We start from the raw sequence: 21786 nt of genomic DNA, 5'->3' as shown, positions 1-21786 counted from the left end.
AATAATTTTTAAATACACCCCTACATTACAGTATATGAAAGAGTCATTGTCTGCTTTACTCATACTTTCCCATCTGAAGGTAATGTCCACAGGTATCTTGCTCAGAGCTGCTGATTTTGTCTAGCTTAACGTAAGAGCTCTAACATAGCTTTAGTGCTGTCTATAGCCATATTTATCAGTGCTGTTTAACTCTTCTCAGGGAAGGAAAATTACATTAAACCTGAAATAAACTGCTAGCTACAGACTCTGGTATGTCCCACGCCACGCACATTCAGTCGCACTACCCACGTAAGCTCAAGATGCATGTGTTACTCGCGTACACGTGTCCTTTTTGAGAGTAGTGGTAACATATGGCTATTTTTATTTTGAGCTCAACACTAGAAATTACACAGGATATGCCACTGGGATATGCTAGCTCTGCAGCATTAACAGTAATACATGGGATTTCCTAACTTTGCGAGTGCTCCCTTGACCTCTTTTGATGAAAACTGTCAATAAAGGTCACCGTTTCTATGTGCTCACATAACACACAGGGGCCTCAGAGACTACCGAGCCCTGAGGAGCACGTAGCTTTTGACTGACTGGCTGAATACATATTACTGGAATTTCCACCCATTGTGCATATTATACAGCTTTCTGGGGAGAGCAGGTTGGGGTTTTACGCTTTTTGTTAAAACGGCATGCTACATAACAAAATACACAATGCTTGGGTAGGCTGGGCTTGACTGGCAGGAGGTAAGGCCCTGAATGCTGCAGCTATTGCTCAGATAAAAATGACCTGATCAGTCTTTACTTCCAATCCAGCAAATAAAGCCAATCCATGCCAGGAAGAACAAAAAAGCCTTTCTGTTTTTCCCAGGGAGGCAGCAGTGCCCTTCCATCCTTCCAGGCAAGCACACCCCGAAGCAGCCCTGGGGAGCCTGCCCCATTTCTGGTCTCTCCATGAAAAGCACGTATCTAACCACTAGCCTCCTCCACACCTATTTAAATCCATGAACTGGCAGTCGAGTCCCCTGGGCATGGTCTTCTTTCGGAGCTGTGCCAGCTGCTCTTCCAGATATTTAAAGGACTTCTGTGCCCTGGCTCTTTGGTTTACCTAGGACACAAATACGGAGCTAACTTGTGCTTTCCTGCCAGTGCTACAGTGCTTTTGTCACGTCATGCTATCAGTAAGTCATTTGTCATGGTCACATTATAAGCAACTTCAATTAAACAACCTAAAGGCTGTCTCCGCAGAGCTACTAGAAATCAGCAGACTCCCCGTCTCCCGATGCGCCCAGCTGCCTTCCACAGGCTGTCCTGCCTCTGCAGCTGGCAAACATCTGGAGAGGACCTGGCACTATGAAGGAGTACGCAAAGCCTCTGGCACTGCACTGATTTCTCATCCTCCTCTGCTCACCCTGGTGCCCTCCCCACCCGCACTGGGTGCACTCAGCTGCAACACTGAGATGACAAAGCACCCCATTTTAAGTAGGGATTAAAATCATCAAGATGCAGCTGAAAAATGAAGTGAAAGATTCAAATATCTCTCCTCATTTGCCTCCTTTCCTCTCTGTTTTCTGCCCTTCCTTCCCCTTCCACTGAGAGTGCACACTTCCCAGGTTTCTCTAAGCCTGGATCTACTGTACGTATTTACGCTATCCAGATCTATTATTCATGCAAGGCAAGAGCACCAATTAATTAGGATTGTGTTTATATAACTCTGCAGGTAAAGTTATATGCAGCTCCTTGTAAGCCCAAATGGGATTTTATTTGTGCTGCACTAGAAATGACAGGTTTTAAATATTGATGAAGGAAGACATATGAAGGCAAAGCCTCTAGTGGGAAGGCCCTTGGAGGTCTGGCATGAAACAAGGACTTCAAAGGAGCAAGTTCACTTTGCTGTATCAGATACATTTAGGAGTCAGAGGAATCACAGAGCTGCGCAAGGTTAGAGCCACCCTGTGACCCACTGGCAGGTGCTGAGAGGCAGTAACATTTGCAAGCAGCTGCTTTTGGAAATCTTGGCTCCTGCTCCCAAATGCTAGCATGAGCCAGTGAAGCAGTAGATGGGGAATTCCAAGTAACAAATGAAAACAAATATTCTAGGTGGTTGCCTTTTTTGTGACAGGCTCATTTATCTCAGCCACCAGGGAAAGAGTGAGTATGCCTGGAACATCATCTTTTCTGACGCACCAAGCACAGAGACGTGTTTCCTACTGGTAGAAAAACTAGGTCAGAACTTCCTATCATAGCAAATGGGAACCTTATATGCTCTGAACCGTTGTGGGAACTTTTATTTGGGATCATGATGAAGAGACAAGAGTGAGACTCCATGTAGGAAAAGGCTCATGCTTCAAAAGCTGTGAGCTCTGCAAGCTTTACAAACAAACCCAAACTGGAGAGATGTGAGTATCTGCTGCAGGACCTGCTGTAACGCAGCTTCCCTTGTACGCGGGTAAGGGGACTACCGCCAGGATCACTGCAGTACCATCACGATCCATATCAGTGTGAGGAGACTGTCAGGCTAATGCAAGTGTTCCTGCAAGCTAGATGATACCTGCATATGCAGAAGCATGTAACAACCCCCATTTTAGCTGGCATAAGTTGATCTATGGTTGATTGCTGGAAATTTTGTGCACTGTTTAAAAGAGCTTCCAGTAGATGATCTTTTGCTTTAGCCGGTTAATATCTCATTGAATTGCAGCTATTTTTTTTATCCACTGAACATCCAGCTCCTATAACTGCACTGAAAGAAACTGGACATGTACACAGTAAGGTGCTTACATTTGTCTTGTATGTTCTCTGTAAAGATCTGATCTTTGTTTTCTGCCTAGAAAGGAAAAAAATCCACAACACGACATAAAAACATTGTTATGTAAAATCTTCCCTGACTATCTGCCCACTTCTGCCAAGGGGTCTGCACAGAGATCTGTCTTGCAGTATCCTTAATATTCCTGAGAGTGAGGTGTGCTATTCCTACCGTTCAGCTGGAGCTTTGCTGGTAAACCCAGTTGGCAAGGTTCGTTCTGTGCCTGGAGCGGATGGAGGGCTTATTAGGGAATGATATATATAGGGAAAGATCAAAACATATTCAAGCCAACTCACCTCACTGTATCACATGAATATATGCTTAGTGCTATTTGATCTACTGATATTCTTTAGTTTTTTTTTTTTTTTTGCAGTTATTTATTCAAGATGGTGCCCATCTTGAATTCACGTGACGAGCTTTCTGCACCAGGGAAAACAAAGCTGCAGCTCTGCTCCCCAAAAGCCAGGAAGAAAAGCCTCACCATGGAGTCCCCTTTTGCCTTTAGGCCTTCTTGCTTTCCTTTCAGAACAACAACGATGCACCAAAATCTCTGGACCAATACAGGTTTCTGAAGGTAACTCTCTGCTGCTCTCAGCCTACAAAAGCAAACAGTCAGGGAGCGCTTGTAATCTCTGGCTTTCCCACAGTCCCATGGAGCCCTGCCAGTGCACTTACACTGCTCCCATGTCCTGGGGCATCAACTTCCCTCCAGAGTCAAAAGGCTACAGCTGGTTTGAGGTGTCACCCAACCCTCTTACAAATCCAGTGTATGGTTAGCAACCTCTTTTACTCAGACATTAGGAAACACCTCACTGAGTATGCTTCCAGAGGTTTTGTCCTAAGATTATAATAAAATATGTGTATTCAATCACATCAAACCTAAATTTTCAAACCGTGCATTCAAATGCCGATTTGATGCATGATTGTTAGAGAAGGACCCATGTCCAGACACTCACTGCAGTGTGTTTCTACAGCTCTTTCCTACTCCATGAAGCGCCTGCTTGCTTCCCTGCTGCCTGTTGGCATGTACGGCTGCGCTCACGGGCTTCAATCCCCAAATATCTGCCCCTCACCACCAGGGAAAACAGGTAAACAAGGCAGAAGGAAGGCTGAAGCCTTGTCATTCTGCTCTGGCATAGTTATTCTGCTCTGGAATGACTGAATTCCAGCTGTGACACCTTCAGTGCCAGAATGACGTAGACAAGATCTGAGGGAAGCCCCAGAGCTAGCTTGAGGATTTTTATTTCCACTGGAATTAATGACAGCTGCAAATCTAAATCTGTTAGGCTGCTCAGAAAAAAATTCACTCTTAAGGAAATTGGTCAGTTGTTGAAAAAAGAGACCCAAGTACATGATAGATTCAAGGAGACCTGCTAAGGATGGCCGTGGTTTTTAGGGGCAGCATGAAGTGCATCAAGACACCACTAGTAGATACTCAGACAAGCAGACATCCTTTACTTTTTTATGCATACATTTGATGTTATTGCTGCAGCGACATCATGAGATGTTGTTTCCCAGAAAGGCCCTGAAGTGAGATGTACTTTGTGAAAAGTATGGAAATCCTGGCTTAGGAACATCAAGGCAACAGAAAAAACAGACTTCCTTGATCATGATCTAGTAGGTGGAAAAATAAATATGGCGGCAATTCTCCTCTCTGGCAGTATTTGAAAACAAGACTGGACAAAACAAAAGAAAATCTACTGAAGTTCTGCACTGACAGAGGAATGGACTAGTTACCCTACTCATTGGCCTTTCTCCAACTCTTTTACTGTGAATCTCCAATACAAATTAGCTCCAGGCATTTTTGAGCTTTGCATCCTCCTAAAGTCAAATCTCTTGGTACTGCACTTGGGTCTCTTCGCTGATTCACTCAGTCAACTTGGCCACATTCACGGCGTTCTGGTATGAGTCACAGCTCTTTCTATAAACACGGTGACATGTCTGGCAGTACTAAAGAGGCTGACTGAGGAGGCCCAAAAGCCACGAGCTCCAAGTGTTTATTTGTCCCGGATGCTCTATTGGGTTTTAAAGGTCAGCTTTATTTTGAAAATATAGTAATCTGAATCTTCCTCTGGTCTCTTTTCCCAGTGATCTGTTGGTACAGTGCTGCCTAGGAGAGCTATTTGCACTGACCGCACCCAGTTCTCCAAGTCAGACTGTAAAGCAGCACAGAGCAAATTCGCTTCCCACTGAGCAGAATAAATCCAGAGGCAAGAGTCAACCAAAGTTAGTGTCAAGTTAGTGTAAAAAAAGACGGCGTCAGGCCAGAAGGAAATCCTGCGGCTGCTGCTGAAGTGTTTGGTTGCTGCTGTGATAGGTAAGAGAGCCGGACCAGTACCGCCTTCTGGAGCAGAAGTGCAGCAACAGAAACTGCCTAAGTGCACGGGGTGCCTCTGGGAATTGACGGCGATACCAAACTTGGTATCGCTTGTAACAGCCACCGTTGGGTAGCTTCTGGTCTGCCATCAGATGCTTGCTGCCTCAAAATACCTGGGAAGCATATAAAGACTAAACTCTGTATCCACTATGGTTATCTGTGCCAGAATTAGTGGGACAGCTCAGGAAACACACACCGCTGCTAATGTCTCCTCAAAGAGGCAGCCTCATTCCCCAGGGCTGATGCTGAGACTCCTCCATGGGCACGAAATTCAGGTGGAAAATGCTCAAAGCTGCTTGTGTGGCTTCTCTGTCCCACACTCTGTAGGAGCAATGAAACTCTGTGATTGCTAAGCTCTGCCTCTACTCTTTTTCTGTTTTCCTACCGCAGCCAATAGCAGGTACACGTAAGCTTGCAGCAGGCAACGTTGGGATCAGCTGCCCCTGGGAACAGTCCCTCCTAACCACTGCCACCGCTCATGGTGTTTATACTAAGAGGTTTATACCTCTTTGAACACTCCTGCTTTAATGCTCATCATAGTTTCTCAGCTACGTGCCACAAATGGCATCTAACAGGGAGGGGAGCTCATTTTACCAACTGGTTAGAGATGGGGTGAGGCTAAACCCCTACCCAGCCAGACTATTCTAAGTAGATGGAGAACTATGTACGTCCAGAGGCAACTCCAAGGCGCTCTCCCAGAGAAAGCAGGAAACCTAGGAGTATCTGAAACCCACTGTAGTGCATGCCCAGCACCCCCTTGACCTGCAGCTCCCCAAGCCAAACCCCTGGATCCTGGGGCTGTGCCCACTGCATCCACAGTTCAAAATTCAACCTAGAGAGATGCAGGAGCAGCAATAAACTGATAAATCGTTTTGTAAAATGCCAACAGCTAGGCTTGTTCACTACCGCAGGCTTATTTTCAGCACCTTGAGCAAACCACCAGCTTCCTGGTAAGGGCTGCTGCAATGACCCGAGATGCAGATGCCAGGGCTAGCTGCTGCCAACGCACCGCTTCTCTCTCCTGCCCCAGACACAAGAGGCCCTGGAGGGGAGGCTGCACTGCAGGAGGAGGCGGGGGCAGCCGGGCACTCCGCTCGCTGTGCAGCAGTAATTCCCCCCGCAACCCCGAAATCAAACATGCCGCTGACGCCCAAATCGGGTCCAGGCAGAGGATGCTTTTCGATGACAGTTGCACTTTCTTTTCATCAGTTCTCAGACACGAGAGGAGAGAGAAAGGGTCTTTCCTCTCAGCACCCGCTTGCTCCAGAATATATTTCCTTTTTAATTTTAGATCCAAACATTTTAAGGCAGCTGGGAGGAAGAACGTAATGAGTGAAGAGTCCGCGGGGAGCGTTACAGTCACCAGAAACAGAGGCATTGATTTTAAATACTGGATATAGGGGCATTAGCTTCTAATGACAAGGGGAAAGGGCAAGGGAAAAACAGCTGAGCTTGCTGGAGCCGCACACAGCCCCCCCTGTGAGCAGCACCTCCTTCGCTCAGGGCAGAGCTCGCCCGGCTTAGCAGGAGGATTAGAGCCCTACATTCAAAACCTGCTCAGGAAGCGGCACACAGAGCGAACAATTTTCTTCTAATGTGAAGAGAACATATTAATACACTGGCAAGTATTGTATTCATTACAGGATTTCAGCTAATCTGGTGTCTGCTTTTATTCGGCTGCTGTTCCATTTCTGTACTGCTTGCAGCAAGCATACACTGACAATGGAAGAGCTCAACTTCCGTATGACAGTCCTTAGACAAACGTTTACTGGTGCACGGCATTTCTCGGTCCATACACGTGCAAATCTTGCCCTCTCTCAAAGCAGTTCTCTGACTCCGTGAACGATACAGTGAAAAAGAAAAGCCTGACCTACAATCTATTGAGCGCAGAATGCTCTGCACTCTAACATCACAGACCTACATGTTTACCAGACTGAAAAATGCTTGGCCTGTGATCTTGCCCCGTGTTGGTTTTAGCCCTGCAGGGGTCTACCAGAACCACCTCGAAGAAGAGCCACATGCAGCTCCTACGTGGCACACAGTTGTTCTGCCTGCAATTCTGTTGTGTCTGAGCGCCCAGCCTGGGGGGTACTACCCACTGCATAGAAACCCAGAAAGCGTATGAAGATCTAGGTTAAATATAACAGGCTCTCTGGCTTGTTCGAATTATGGGGGTGTGTGCTCTAATAATCCATTTACTGCAAGTCTTCTTCCAGACATATCGGTGATCTCTTCAGAAAGCTAATTTAATTACACTTAATGTATGAACCCTGCAACCAGACTCTTGGGATGACTTCAGTGCAAGTCAATGGGTTTCTTTGTGAAAAACCACATCAGAAAGCTAAGGCCAGGGGGAAAACCCCTTACTCTTTTGTGGACTTCGGTAATGCAAGATCTATGAAGCTAAAACAAAAGCAAGCGCTTCATCCAGGGTATGCAGCCAGGCAGGGCAACGCACTGGCACCCAAAGTCACCCAGTCAAATACCGCAGCTGGATTTTAAAGGGGGTGGATAATTTTATAACCGATAGTATTTGTAGCTGGTATGTTAAGACAAGGGTAATGAAATCTTATGCTTCGGGGCACATACAGATCTTTGCACGAGTCACGCAGGAATCTGCACCCCCCCCAAAGAAAAACTGTTGCAATTGGCAAGGACTGAAGTTGCAAACAGGGATTAAAGGGGACATAAGTGGTACGTGGATCTTGGGAAAGGGTGAACGGAGGCTTTTCAGCTTCTTCTCAAATGTCAAAGGCCACAGCAACAAATAAATACAATTAACTTGGGAGATTCCTGGCTGCTGAGGGTTTTGCTCACCTAGATTTTAGCACAAAATAGCCTGAATACAAGTACCACATCAATACTGAACTAACTCTGCCCGGTAGTTCAAATGACCCTTTAAAAATTTGGTATTTGAAGGGTTCGATTGATAGTGAGCAAACCCTACTACCTTCAGAAGAGCTGGCAACACTTACATATCATGGTGAGGAGAGTGGCTGGAAGTCGGTATACATAATGGATCAACAGGGTTTTTTGTTCAGTGTAACACAGCATTCTGGTTTACCAGCATTCCTCCCAGGGAGGTTAGGACATCATTTTTCCAAAGTCGGCTGAAAATAGTTCCCTTAGGAACTGCTACCAGAAACCCCCCTAATCAGCCCAAGAACAACCTCTAGCAGCCCATCGCTCGACTCTGGCTGTTACCTCCTCCAGCCTTCGCCTCTGCTCCTTCTGCTCCTCAATCCGCTTCTGCCGCTCCGCCAGCAACTGCCGCTTGTGCTCCTCATTCTCACGCTGCTGCTGCTCCAGCTGCTGCCGTCGCAGGGCCTCCGAGCGCTCCTTGTTCGCCAGCTGCAGCCTCAGGAAATCCCGTCGCAGCGTCGACTCTCCAGGCAGGTTCAGGATGGAGCTTCATGGGAAAGAAGCATCAGAGAAGTTCCTACAAACATCTTTAAGCCTCTCATCAGGGGAAATTCTGCACATTTTTCTGTTTTGTCCCCTCTCCCTGCTGGCCGTGCCCTTCCCCGTAACTGTATTCGAGCAACGGAAAGTGCTTGGGCAGTAGCGGATGGAGGGAAATAGGGAGACACAAGTGTCCGGGCAGGACAGCTCAACCACTGCCAGGTACAATGTGAATTGCACATCATCTCTTTCCCATTTCCTTTTTTTTTTTTTTAAAGAGAAATCCTGAAGAAATCTTGAAATCTTTTGCTGTTAATCCTGCTGGGACATAAGGCTTGGCTTGTGAGCTGGGAATGCAGAGAACTCTCCAGCTCCTCACAGGCTCCCCAGGCGCTTCTTCACTAAAGGTTTCTAAGCAAAGTCTCTTATGTTGCAGTGGCACACACTATATTTAGCTGTTCACAAAGCACATCTAGCATGAATCACTGCCAGCTATTAAAATATTACATTATCTCAGTGAAATAATGGAATAATCTGATACTAATTACGACGACTCTCAAAAATGTCATCAAAGAAAGAAAGTTCAAACCCTATTATGCTTGCAGCAGTAATTGGAAAGGTTTCATGACAAAAGTTACATGTAGATATGGAGCTACACTTGGAAATAAAGAACCACATTTTCAAGAATCTTCCTGAATTTCAGCTTGCATTTTTCCCACATCTAAGTAGTCACATGTGCAGCTCCTCACAGCAAAGTTCATGTGAGCACACACATCTGCACGTGAACGAAAGTTTTTGCACATGAAAGCCAATTGGTTTGCTCTGAACAAGCAGTTTTATATCCTGCAAGCTGATCTGCACAAGCAATTCATTTTACACACAGTCTGCAAAAGGGAAAAAAAAAAAAAAACACCAGGAACCTTTTCAGAAGCTAGATCCACATAAGTAGTTGTAAATGTTTATCGTCTTCCTGACAAGCTGGGCAACACGCAAGTAATGGGTAAGAGAGAGCAATTCCTCACCAGTATGACCATGATAGCTTGGCTCTGCTCAGTTATGGCCAACATATTCAAGCAGGCAACTCACGTGGCAGTCAGTGTACCATCATACGAAAAAGAAAATCCAGCTATGGTAAATCAGATCGGATACAGGGCTGGCTTAAATGGGGCAGGCCTGAAGCCCACCTTGCGTGGCACAATGGGAAAGGCCGGCGGTGGTGGGAGAGGGCTTCGGTCCTCCCATCCCCCAGTAAATCTGCATCCCACAGTTACCCCGCATCACTGGCCAAGCCATGCTGCTCTTATCTTAAAATATCACCTGGGAGATCACTGCAGCTTCAAAACCACAAAGCAGAGCTGCCCACCAGTGAACAAGGTATATATAACATGGGCAACCACTGCGTTCCTGGGCCGTTAACGGGCTGCACTGCAAATCCCACACAAAATGGGGTATTGCTTCTTCCCAAACTTTTGGCCAACCTAGCATCAACTTAATACGGTTCATCATCTATTAGAGGGGAGATATTTTGTTCTTTCCCGGGGCGAGCTCAATGATCAAATTTTCTTTTCCCATTTCTAGTTCATAGGGAGCCTCTAATCCAAGCCAATTTTATACCGAGTTAAAGAGATACAAGGGCAGAAATGAAACGTTGATTTTTACCTGGGCTCTCCAGAGTCATTTTCCTCCTCCTCCTCCTCACTTCCACTGTACTCGTACTCTGTCTCATCTAGGAACATAATTGCTTATCAGTGCCCTTTACTGGACTCGTTGGTTTTCCTGATGGTTGAAAACGCCAGAGCTCTGAGGGGAGAACTGACAATCTTTTTTTTTCTTGTATTATGAAGAACAGGCAATATTGTTTTCAAGCTTTTGTCTCTCCATTTGCTCATTCTACCAGAGGCTGCAAAGCCAGGGAAGCGCTCGGCAGTCTCCCTGGGGTGCCAGCTTGCTGCTCGCTCCGCGGGCTCGCGGAGGACCGCAGTCCCAGCTGGAGCACTGCCTGCCAGTGCCAGCACAGTGGGGGATGGCTTCCAGACACAGAGAGGCTTGGTAGAGAGACAGAAGGTGCCAATAGCCTCTGTTAAATAAAAATTTATACCAATGCACCAAACACAATGAGTGGCCCCACTCTGCAGAGATGCTCTTGCAGGCGAAGGCGCATGATGAGCTTTTGAAGCCACTGGCTTTAGAGGGTGGGATTTAACTGTCGTTCTGAAGGCACGAACTTTTCTGCCCCTGAACGTATATGCTCTTCCACCACTCCTACACAAATCCATGTGATATTTTCCCGGCAGTGAAGATATCTACATAGAAGCTCAATTACTATGTTGTGCTACATACTGTGCTTTCTGTTGGGATATAATCTTTATCGGATGAAGGGAACGATAGGAAAAGAAAGGCTTGTATATATCCCATTACTCTCCATCTCTAGGGTAAAACCTTTGTTTGCCAGACTAAACACGTTTAATACTTCACTACGATTCAGTTTTATTGTTTCGATGTACTGCAATCTGTCAAAAAGAACCAGAAGGTACACATGAAAAATTAATACTGCTCCAATTAAAGAGAGAAATAGCAATATATTAATTTGTTGGATTTTACAAACGCGCTTTCAAGTCAAAATTCATGTCACAAGTAACAGAATACTTTAACAAGTTGCTTTAGCTATCTGATCTTCCTTTTAGAGGACTCTGATAAGGACGGGAGAAGTCACTGAAAACATTCAGTTTAACAGGTTATTCCAAGTCAATGGCCTCGCTTTGGGGCAAGGGTCTTACTGAGATGTTCATTTCCGCAACTCATAGCACACTGTTGGTGCAACTTAAATGCCACGTAGATAAAAGGCTTGGCATAAAATAAGTGATCTGGGAAAACTTCAGCTTAGCATGTTCCTCCTTCCATATGCTTGTACATATATATGCACACGTACATCTTGTACAACCATTTTAATGAATCAAAGCTTGAAAGAGCCATGCAGAAATCACCATTTGGACAAAAAAGATCCCCTTTTCTTTGGAAAAAAGATTTTAGAACACTGGTTAGCTTTTAATGATAATCACCTGTAGCCTTTTTTTTTTTTTAAAACAGCAGTTGCTTTGCTACAGATATTTATTTATGTTTCAACTTTGGTTAAGACTGAGAGGAATCCATTTTAAAAAAATAACCTGACCTTAAACCAAAACAAGAGTGTTCGCACAAAAGGACCACGCCTGTTTAACTGAACTAAACCAGCCTGAGGACACAATCAGCCATATCTGTTAATGAAACTGGTTCTGTGACCATGAGCCACTCAGTCCCGAAAATATGCTCCCAGCCAACCCTGAAGAGTTGCTGCATCCCCGCGGCCTTATTACCTCAAAGTCCCCAAGTCACTGGCCTTCACATGGCTCCCTTTGATGGGTGATAATGAATCAGTTTGAAACCTCGCTTCATCTGAGCTACGGACTGTTGTATGGGATGCTGGGATGCAAATCAGGCAAAGGCAAAACTCAAGCTACAGATCAAGCAAAAAAACCGCAAAGAAAATATGCTGCAGTGTTGCAGTCTATTCTTTGCCTTCTTTCTTCTATGCTTTGCCCAGCACAACTATATCTTGCTCTGTGCTAGGGATCTCTAAGCACATTACGAAGGTGAGAGACTGCCCATAATGCTGCTTCTCCACTAACCTTTCTCGCCTCGCTTCTTCTTAGTCCTGTCGATGTGGTCCTTGAGCTGGATGCGAACCTGTCTTTCGTTGGGCTGGTCCCGGATGAAGGGATGCTTCATCAGCTGCTCTGTCGTCGGTCTCTGGCTATGGTTCTTTACTAGGCAGCTCTCAATGAAGGACTGAAACTTCTTAGACCTAGCCCAGACAGAAAAGGAACATGCAGAAAAAACAGGTAACCATATCAATTCCCCTCTTAGAAAGCACAAAACTTGTGGGTATTTAAAACGAACTCCTGAGTGCTACGCCATTCTTTCTAAGATGCAGCTTTCCAAGAGGATTCATAAAACTTCTCTGTTGATGATTAGCATGGTCTCAAAGCAGCACCGCTGTATGTGACCCAGATCACTTTACCCTCTCCTACTCTTCCCATGCATGCTCCTATCTATGCCTCTTCTTGTCTCAGCTTTGCAGGTCCAATTAGTGACAAACATGGTTCTGCTGAGCTTGGAGAAAGTTGGGAACCATTAATACCACTGGGGAATCCACCAAAGCCAAATGTCATCAATGGCAACCAAGAAAACGCAAAGAAATGTTCCTCTTTCCTTCCCTTTGACGTGTGAAAGTGCACATAGCAACATATACAGATACAAATGTAAACTGCAAATGGATCGTGTTCCATATTTTGTGATCCTGGTGGGTATTTCCAGAGACGTAACTTTCTGAAGATATGTGGGATAAGCCAGTTTTTTTTTTTCTTTTTCGATTTAATCACCCAATATCACACGACTTGTTCAAGTCAAGGGCTCACCAAACCCCTGGGCATTGCTTACTGTCTGCACCCCCTTCCCTGCTCTCAGGGTGCTCGGACAGTACGGGTGACCAATGAGGTGCCAGAGCCTCCACTGTTCATGGACCAACAACTGCAATTTGTTAGCGCTCCCGGGACAGAAGTGGGAACCTAGCTGCGGATGGCAGGGCCTGCCCTGTCCTCATCAGGGGCCTTTTTGCAAACAGTTGAATTAAATCATCACGAAAACAATTTCATCCAAATCCTTAATAAACAAATTTCTCTTAGCCTCAAGTTTTGCATATCAAAAGTTTTTCTGGAACTAATTTCACCACATTATAAACCCAAGAGAACAGGGTTTTGCAAGAAAGAAAGATGATGACAGGCCACTGTACTGTATGCTGCTTTAGCAAATAGGAAAATGAGTGTAAATTAATGTCAGAAGCCAACAGATAGTACAGAACTGCATTGAGGAGTAAAACAATAAGCTTTCAGGGATTTTACTTTTAAGCTGTCAAGACTAAAAGTGATTTATCTTTTAAGTGCTAATCCATACAAATTGAGATGCAAAAATAAAACACACCACTGGATCCAATTAAATCCTCCCCTCCAGCTTTATTAACGAGCAAATCTTCCTTCTCCACCTTGCCTCAAAAAAACCCCAGTGTCTTGGTGTATTCCAGAAGGGCCAATCCACATGACACTCCACAAAAATCCATTTCTAGAACATGACTCTCCTCTGTTGATTTGAACAGGAGAGACTGCACTTCTGGGCGTGCAGTCCAGTGCACCAGCAAATACGGTCGAGTTAATGTAGTTTGAAAGTTATTCCCCCGTGGCAGTGTGCATGTTCGTACCCACCTGGCACGCAAAACCTGCTAGGTGAAACCTCCATGACAGAGGACAGAGCCATGTCACACTACCCTGCACAAGGGCAAGCACAGTCAGGCAGTCCCCAGAAGGGGGACGTGCTACCATCCAGTAGCACAAGTAAGGCCACAAACGCAGAAGTACTGACAAGACACTGGGTTCTTCCCTGGCTCTGGTTTATTGCGATACCTTTATGCCAGTCTCTCAACCTTCTCCTGCTTCAGTCCGGCCCATCTACATAAACACATACACTAGCACTCCTCCAGCTCTTGGGGTTTGTAAAGCTTAAATAAATGTTTGCAAAGCCGTCTCAGTTGCTTGGAAGAAAAGTGTTATCACAGTGCAAATGCCACTTCATTAACAAAGAGGTTTTGTCATTTCTCGTAAGGCAGGGTTATGAAGCGTTTATGGGAACAACATCACTAAAGTTCAAGTACATTTTACCTACGAACTGCAGGAAGAAGAAAATCAAGCTTTATTGGTGATTGATTTTAATTGGAAGAGAAAATGATACCGAAGAATCTTTAATTTCATAGGAACACAGTACTATTTTATAAGCAAGTTCAAGGCTTCAGCACTCAACAACAGTATTTTTCTCTCTGGGATTTTCTATTTGGGACATCTCCCACGCCTGCTGCTGCTTATCAGTGGGTTTCACTGACTTAAGTTCAAAGGTGGTGGGATCAGTTAGCTATTTCTTTCACATAAGGAAAAAGATGTTCTTCCCACTTTTATGTACTCTGACGTGTTGCTGCACACAGAAGCAAGAACAGACTCCGACCCACTGGCAGAACACAGAATGCACAAAGGAGGAGCTGACCTGCAAGGCTGCATACACTGAATCTTTTTCATTTTGCTTTTCTCTTGTGATTTGTGTTGTGAAAAACAGCACACCGACTGCTAGAGAGCTACTGTGACTGTCCGGACAAACATCTCGAGTCTCCTTGGCTTGGGCATGCAAAGCTCCAAGTCCTGCTCCGGCTGGCCCAAAATCTCAGCACGAGAACTGAATCAAAGACAGCAAGTTTGTTCGGTGTCCCACTGAAAATACTGAAAGCAGTGTTGGGCAAACTCGTCCTTAAGGAAACCCCTGAATGTGTCCTGGCTTGAAGCTTTGTCTCAAAGTGCAACCCTGTTGGATCCTTTGCAGTTTAACGTTATAATGAAAGCCTGAAAGACGGATACAGCTTTGCACTGCCTTGAGAAAACTTTTTGCAGCTCTCTGGGAGACCAGATCTCTGTTTATTCACAGAGCAGATGTGGCAGAGGCAAGGTGAGTATCACACTCGCAGACCAGGGAGAAGTTTGAAGCTGGAGTTCCATTAAACTGGAACTTCAAAAGGAATCTCCCTCTCTATTTTACACTAATCCTCCTGCTCTAGCGTCCTTCCAGAGACAACAATTTATGCTACTGAAGCCCATTCCCCAGGTCTGATGCTTTAACTTCCACTGCAGCCTGGCAATCACTAAAGACACGGCATTCGGTAAATGCAAGAGCGCTATCCCCTCCGTGTGCCAACCTGCACCTCACCTCTTTCCTCCATGCAGAGATGCAGAGCACATCCATCCTGGACACGGTGCCCTGTCCCCTCTGCTCAAACCTCGTCCCCGGTGCAGAGTGTCTGGATGAATGGGCAGAACCACCCAGCCCTGAACAGATATCACCACCGCGGTTTAACACCAAGAAGATTTTGGCCGCTATGGACCTGGCTGAACCTGAACAGATGGCCCAGCAGTGAAAGGCTCTGCAGTCGATTACAAGTCCCATAAACCACCCAATCCCCTTCTGCAAGGAAAGATATGAGAGGGGTCAGCAAAGTGAGGAAGAGAAAATGTCAGCAAACCACCATGGAGATTTCTTGAAAGAGGTAATTTGTTTGAGTTCTGTGGAACTGGAATTGGGATGCAGATTTCAAACACCCCAAATCTGGGGCAGCTGAGAGGCGGGGTGGGGGCCGGTGTGCAGGCCACTGGAAAAAGGGGAGATAAGCAAGGCCTAGCACAAATGCAAACAGCAAATGCCTCACATCTCCTTGGGGCTGAGCTGTACCACCATCACATTCTTCTCACTAGAAAAACAAAGCTTAAGGCATGCAAATCCGGGACACCCACCTGCCGTATGAGGCTCAAGTAGTATCTGTGGCTTGTGCCGAACAGATGACAATATCTAAGGCACTTATCAGAGCAGGGAATAAATGACAACTTCCACCCCAGCTACATTTTTACCTTAAAAAGATGGGGAGAATGTTTTTGTTCAAAACTAACGCTGCTTTTTTTCAGCTGCCCTCCCCTCTGTCCAGAGGCTGAGAAAATCTTTGCTGAAGAAACAACACATTTGTATGAAAAATAAACTCCAGCAGCTTACAATCCATTTTGTGCTGTAACAGACCATAACGTAGAAGGAAACTAGCGATGTGGTAGAAAACAAGTGTCCAAACTATTTTCTGAGCTATCTGACTAATGGTACCCTAAAAAGGCGGTGCAAGCCCCCTATTTAGAGAACATCTTTAATCCTCTCTGGTAGTAAAGCTGGCAGGGAAAGAGCCATCTTGTATGGGTTATGCACCAGACCTGCTGATGATTAGGCCCACAAAATTAAGACGTCTACTGTCAAAGCCTAGGAGAGTTTCAAGGGGGCTGGCCCTAAAACCTTCACACTAGCTATCAAATGCCTCCAAGCCCCTCACTCCTCTCTTCTCCCAGCAAAGAAATACCTGCAGCTTTGGCACCAAGCATTTCCAATCCCTACCGATTACTCTGCTCCCTTTCTTGTGTCTTCATAAAGATAACAAATGTAATTTCAAGCAATAAGGCAGTACTTTCTACCTCCACGAACTCAGCCTATTTGGGACTAAGTGGTGGTACTGTCTAACATCTGGCAGATCTTTCCTGACAAAATCACTGCTGAACCTGGGGCGGGCAAACAGCACCAACCAAAGATGAGTGTTCTTAAGGACTCCTGCTCCATCAGTACAGAACATACAGTAACAAAACAACATCTGCTGGGCTTCAGAAATATTTTTTTCCTAAGGGTTTTTACTGGCATACCCTGCTTTTTTTTCAAAACAGTGATGTATTTTTTCCTCTAAAATTTTAAAATAAAGCCCAAACTAAGTACAAATCTCTGCATTCCTGGGCCTTCAAGATAAACTACCCTTTTTGGCATGCATACGTGTTTCCACTTGAAAACGGAACCTCACTGGAAAGAAACAGGAGCCAAGCAAAGCGTCATGTGGTTTCAGGCTGCATGAACTGCCTTGGAAAAGCCAACTCTGCACTGTGAAATGGCAACGTCAGAGAGCATTTCTCTCACTGCCTACCTAGTAGTCTTGTCATCCCACGGTGTGCGACTCGTGCACGTCAGAATGACTCTCTACAGGAGATCAAGGCCCAAACCTGCACTCACTGTATGCTAGACACTTTCATGGGCCCCTGAAGCTGTAAAAATGTAAACAAAATACCCCCAGTGCACTAGGGCTGCAAAAACAAGTTGCTTCCGAAATGTTTTACAGCAGTTGAAGACTGAGAAGGAGACTCACCACTTCTTTGATTTCAATCTTGGGGCTGGGTTGCGGGGGATGAGGAACAGGGCTCTCATGGGATGCATGTCACAGAGAGCTGAAAGTTGCAGTAAGAGGCATTAAACACAGCACAAAGAGTACCAGACCCCGCGCGCTTCCTAAAGGCAGGCTACAGGAACAAGAGGGGAGGACCCAAGTCTCTTTCAATTCAGAAGTTGAAAGACCCACAGGACAGGAGGATTTTTATGGACATTACCCTCCAGATGCTTTCAACCAGCTGGAGTACTTTGGAGGTGGCCTGGAGCGTAACTGAGAGCTCGTTTCTCCCACCACAACAGTGTGTCACCCCCCAGCACCATTCTGGATCAGCTGCAGGGGCCAGCTTGGATGTTTGTGCCCCTACCGCTGTGCGTGACAAGCACACTGCTGGGTGCTGGCGGGAACCGACCTGAAGTATGCTACAGCTACACCATGTGCCACTACACTCTGCTTTATTTACTCGTATTCACTGCTACACAAGAAAGGTCCCACCACAACGTTCAAAAAACATGGCAGTATGAATTATGCAGATGTGCCAGCTACATTAAACATGCTGGTATTTGTGGCACCAGGGTGGTCAATGAAATGGTACTGCTGAGGAGCAGTGCTTTAACTGCTTCCATTCTTTCACCTATATCTTTATCTCTATTTCATTTTAGAAAATTGAGTCACAGAGCACTTAAATGACTTGCCAGAAGTCATACAGTGGTTTGTGCATCTTGGCCCACCATCCACACCCTGGGCCACGCTGACCTATGGCAGCACCTGGCAGCTTTTCAAGGCAGCACCTGGCAGCTTTTCAAAGTCACTTTTCTGATGCCCCACAGAGCCTGCAAACTCCATTTCCCTCAGCCCGGATGGGCCTGGGAACCCTTCGTACGATGTCTCTTGTAGAGAACCGAGCGCCGGCTGATGCTGAGCAAATCCCACCAAATTACAATTCAAATGTTAATTAAAACAGAGTAATATATTTACTTACGGGGAGCGCCTTCTGCCATCTCTATGGCTGTTATCCCCAAAGACCACAAGTCACTCTGTAAAACAAAGCAGAGAGAAGCACGTGAGCAGTGGCACCTCATCACGACAGCGGGTCGCCCGCTGGGAGGCACGGAGGGAAGGCACGGCTCCCCCAGCACGAGGGGCTCAGTCCTGCAAGCCTGCTCTCCATTATCTGTGCAAGTCCCCAGGTTCACAGCGTAGGAGCTCTTCTTTTATGGTCTTCCCATTTTTTAGGGCTTTAGAGGAGGCCTTCCTTCCTCTTCTGGGTTGAGCTGTTATTTTCTTTTTTTTTGAGTCTGAAAAGAACATTGCCACCAGAAAATTATGAAGCCAAAATCCTGTAGTCCATCAAGATCCTCTTTCAACAACAAATGAATAAACCCTTCAAGTGCAAGAGTGATGCAGCCCCACTACCATCTCCACCTGGGCGATTTCTGCAGCCTCTCTGGGCTATGCTGGGGCCTCCTGGAGCGCCAACATCCAGCAGCACCTGAGCACAGCTGGGAGGGCCAACACGCAGCTGCTCGGCTCCACCCGCACAGCAAAAGAGAAGTCAACAGACCTCGATGGGCTCATACGAATGTTCAAGCACGTTTCTCTCTGCCCGGCACAGAGCAATTCCTCCCCATGGAAATTATTCGTCTTGCACTGAGAAACCCCTCTCCTACCTCCATCCTTCCCCTTCACCCTCTCTCCTACTTTCCCAACCCGACCTTTTAATTAGAGGTTTATTTCAAAAGCTTCAAAACATTTTTGGTGGATCTGTCACACTCATGATAGACAGCCATCCTCTGCAGCCCCTTTGCTCCGGCAATACCGTCATCAGCCCTGCCAGGCTTTGGGCTGATGTCCTGAAGGTCACAGCATGCCCTTATTGACTGACGGCTGTTGTATCTGAGTGAGCCATGGGCATTTATGAGCAAATCCTCAACTCCCGCATGAGCTAGTAACAACCTTCTATTCTGCTCCATGGATGGGGAAAACAGGAAAGAGGGAGGAGGGGAGACATAAAGTCTGGCATGAAGTCTGGTACCAGCCCCAAAATGACCCACGTTCCCGGCGTGTGTACACTAGAGTGCTGCTGTTTTTACTAATGACAATAGAGAGTTAGTGGCAAAACTTTTCTATGAAGCAGTGTAGAAGTACTTGGCTCAGTGTCTTTCAATCTAGTTTGGTACAAAATCTTTATCCTGGTCTCTCCTGTGTAAGATCATTAACTATATAACAGGTCAAAAATAATCACAACCTTCAGTGAAGTAGGTTGGTCACATTTTTTTGTGTATAAACTAGCCCTCTGAACCGTGGCCACAAGAGCTTCTGCCTAACCACCTCCTTGCTCTTTCCTGAAGGACATCCAGGGAAGGAAGAAATGCACCTTCCTTCCTTCAGGAACAAGACTTCTCCATTTTTCCTGATCCAACTGAAGAGACTTCATGTGTTGAACTGCACAAGGATAAGGGGCAGGGAGGCAGCACAAGTCTGAAGGCAGTGACACTATGGGAAAGCACAGCCGCAGCCCTAAAAGCTGGGGCATCCATCGGAGAGAGATGTCTGCAGGGATGTCCGACGTGGGCCGTTCTGTCAACAGAACTAGCTGTTGCACCGTTACGCCCCCACAAAACAGCCACTCCAAGGGCTAAGGCAGCAATGAGGCCATAGGGCAGCAATGATGGACATCAAAAGTTACGTGGCACACGAGAGGTGAGACTGTAGAGGACTTCATGGGTAGAGAAAGAGACCCTCCAAAGCAAGAAGGTCTTCTCAAAGCACCTTGCTGTTCATCTGGTTGTGCTTATTTCTGGAGTGAGAAGGAAGCCCCCTTGCTCCTTGGTCTTTTGCCCAGACTGCAGCCAGCAAAATGCTACAGTGCCTCCCTGTCTCAGAACGGTATACAGGTGAGATGAAATTTTGCTCTTACTGACCCAGACTTCCTCCCTCTCCTCTAGAAGTTGAGCTGAAATGCAGCATGTTGTACCGAAACCAAAACTACTTTCATGAGCTTTTTGTCAGAAACAAGATTCAAACTGAAAGTTTCATATCTTGTGACCAAACTGTTCAGCTATGAGAACAAGTACAATGGCCTGACTTTAATCCTCCCTCATAGGATCCAAGTATCTATGTCCTGGCTCCTGAGGGCGCACAGTATCAATTTGGATGGGGAACTGATAGCTGCAAGCTCCCTGCTTAAAACTGGATGACATAAAAATGGATTTGATACAGTTTCCACAGAAAATAGGTTGCCTGGAATAGATTAAAAATATGAAGTATCTTGAGATACCTCAGGATTCTCTTGAATTATGCACTGCTCATTAAATGGAAGCTAGAAAAGCAATGTTTCCCCAGTGGGAGGAGAAACAGGCACAATTTCATTTACTCTGTTCCCAAGCCTTCCTCAGCCCACATGATTCTCAGCAGAGGTTATTTGAGTCTGCTGAATGATCAGAGCACCGAGAAAGCATATTTTTGAAAACTCCTTTGATTTCATAGTTATATCACTTTTCCTCCTATTTTCTCACTTGCAAATAGGAACATTTATATCCCCAGCTATCTGCCAGAAAGCACTGGTGAGTTCTACTCCTGGTGCCTGCTCACGAGGCCATACAGAAATCAGAAATGTGCTATGGTTAAACCTCTAGATCCATTAATGAATCTCAGAGGATGGTTCAGTTTTTACAGACAGAAGAGAAGGAAGAGACAGTATGTGCCTGGCAGAGAGAAAAATGAGAACCTTCCTTAATGGCGTTGCTGCATCTTGTTTTTTGGCAGAAGGTGGCTAATTCATTATTCTGGACACCATGAATAGGGCTGCCTAATGATTCATAACTCAGTACCCGATGCACTGAGAACAGAACCCAGATTAATTTCGGTGCCTTCATCTGAAGCGCAGTCTCTGACCCATCTCCAGGCTGGGGAGCTGCCAAATGGCACCCTGCAGTCAGCTAGCACAAAGGCAAAGAGCTTTCGTCTTCCTGCTTGCTCTGCCCTGCTGCGGACCGCAAGGACAAGACTGCACTCCTGGCAAAGAGTCTCTCGGAAAGAGTTTTACCCCCAGGCCTTGTCTGACTATCAGCCTCTACTCTGGAATCAATTTGGACAACTTCCTCCCCTCATCAATGGAAAATCACTTGTCACAGCAGCCACCATAAGCATCACAAACCTTCCCCTGAAACACAACAAATCTGACTGACGACTTCTGCTCAACTCTTTACAGCAAGACCACAACGTCAGACTTCTCTGGGAGCTCAGTGCAAAAGCCTTAGGACTGCAGTCCTAGTCAGCCTGATGTTAAAGGTGAATAAGAGGACTTATTCAGCAATATCAGAACGAAACCCGTCCATGAGGGAGAGCAGTAAT

General features: G+C 45.9%; 1 protein-coding gene across 7 annotated transcripts in view; it reads right to left on the bottom strand.

The window, feature by feature from the left end:
- Positions 1 to 21786, bottom strand: part of TNIK (TRAF2 and NCK interacting kinase) — a 204632-nt gene that overhangs the window by 47824 nt on the left and 135022 nt on the right. For all 7 annotated transcript variants that reach the window (XM_068955072.1, XM_068955074.1, XM_068955075.1 and 4 more), the window contains exons 8-12: positions 18413 to 18467; positions 17413 to 17491; positions 12236 to 12411; positions 10230 to 10296; positions 8373 to 8577 (exon numbers count right to left, since the gene is read on the bottom strand). In XM_068955072.1, the coding sequence (XP_068811173.1) occupies positions 8373 to 8577; positions 10230 to 10296; positions 12236 to 12411; positions 17413 to 17491; positions 18413 to 18467 (582 nt within the window). The remainder of the gene's footprint in view (positions 1 to 8372; positions 8578 to 10229; positions 10297 to 12235; positions 12412 to 17412; positions 17492 to 18412; positions 18468 to 21786) is intronic.

This window comes from Struthio camelus, chromosome 9 (assembly GCF_040807025.1).
Source record: "Struthio camelus isolate bStrCam1 chromosome 9, bStrCam1.hap1, whole genome shotgun sequence".
In the NCBI taxonomy this organism is placed as follows: Eukaryota; Metazoa; Chordata; class Aves; order Struthioniformes; family Struthionidae; genus Struthio; species Struthio camelus.
The sequence above is the reverse complement of the archived record's forward strand: the minus strand, read 5'-3'. Positions and strand labels throughout refer to the sequence as shown.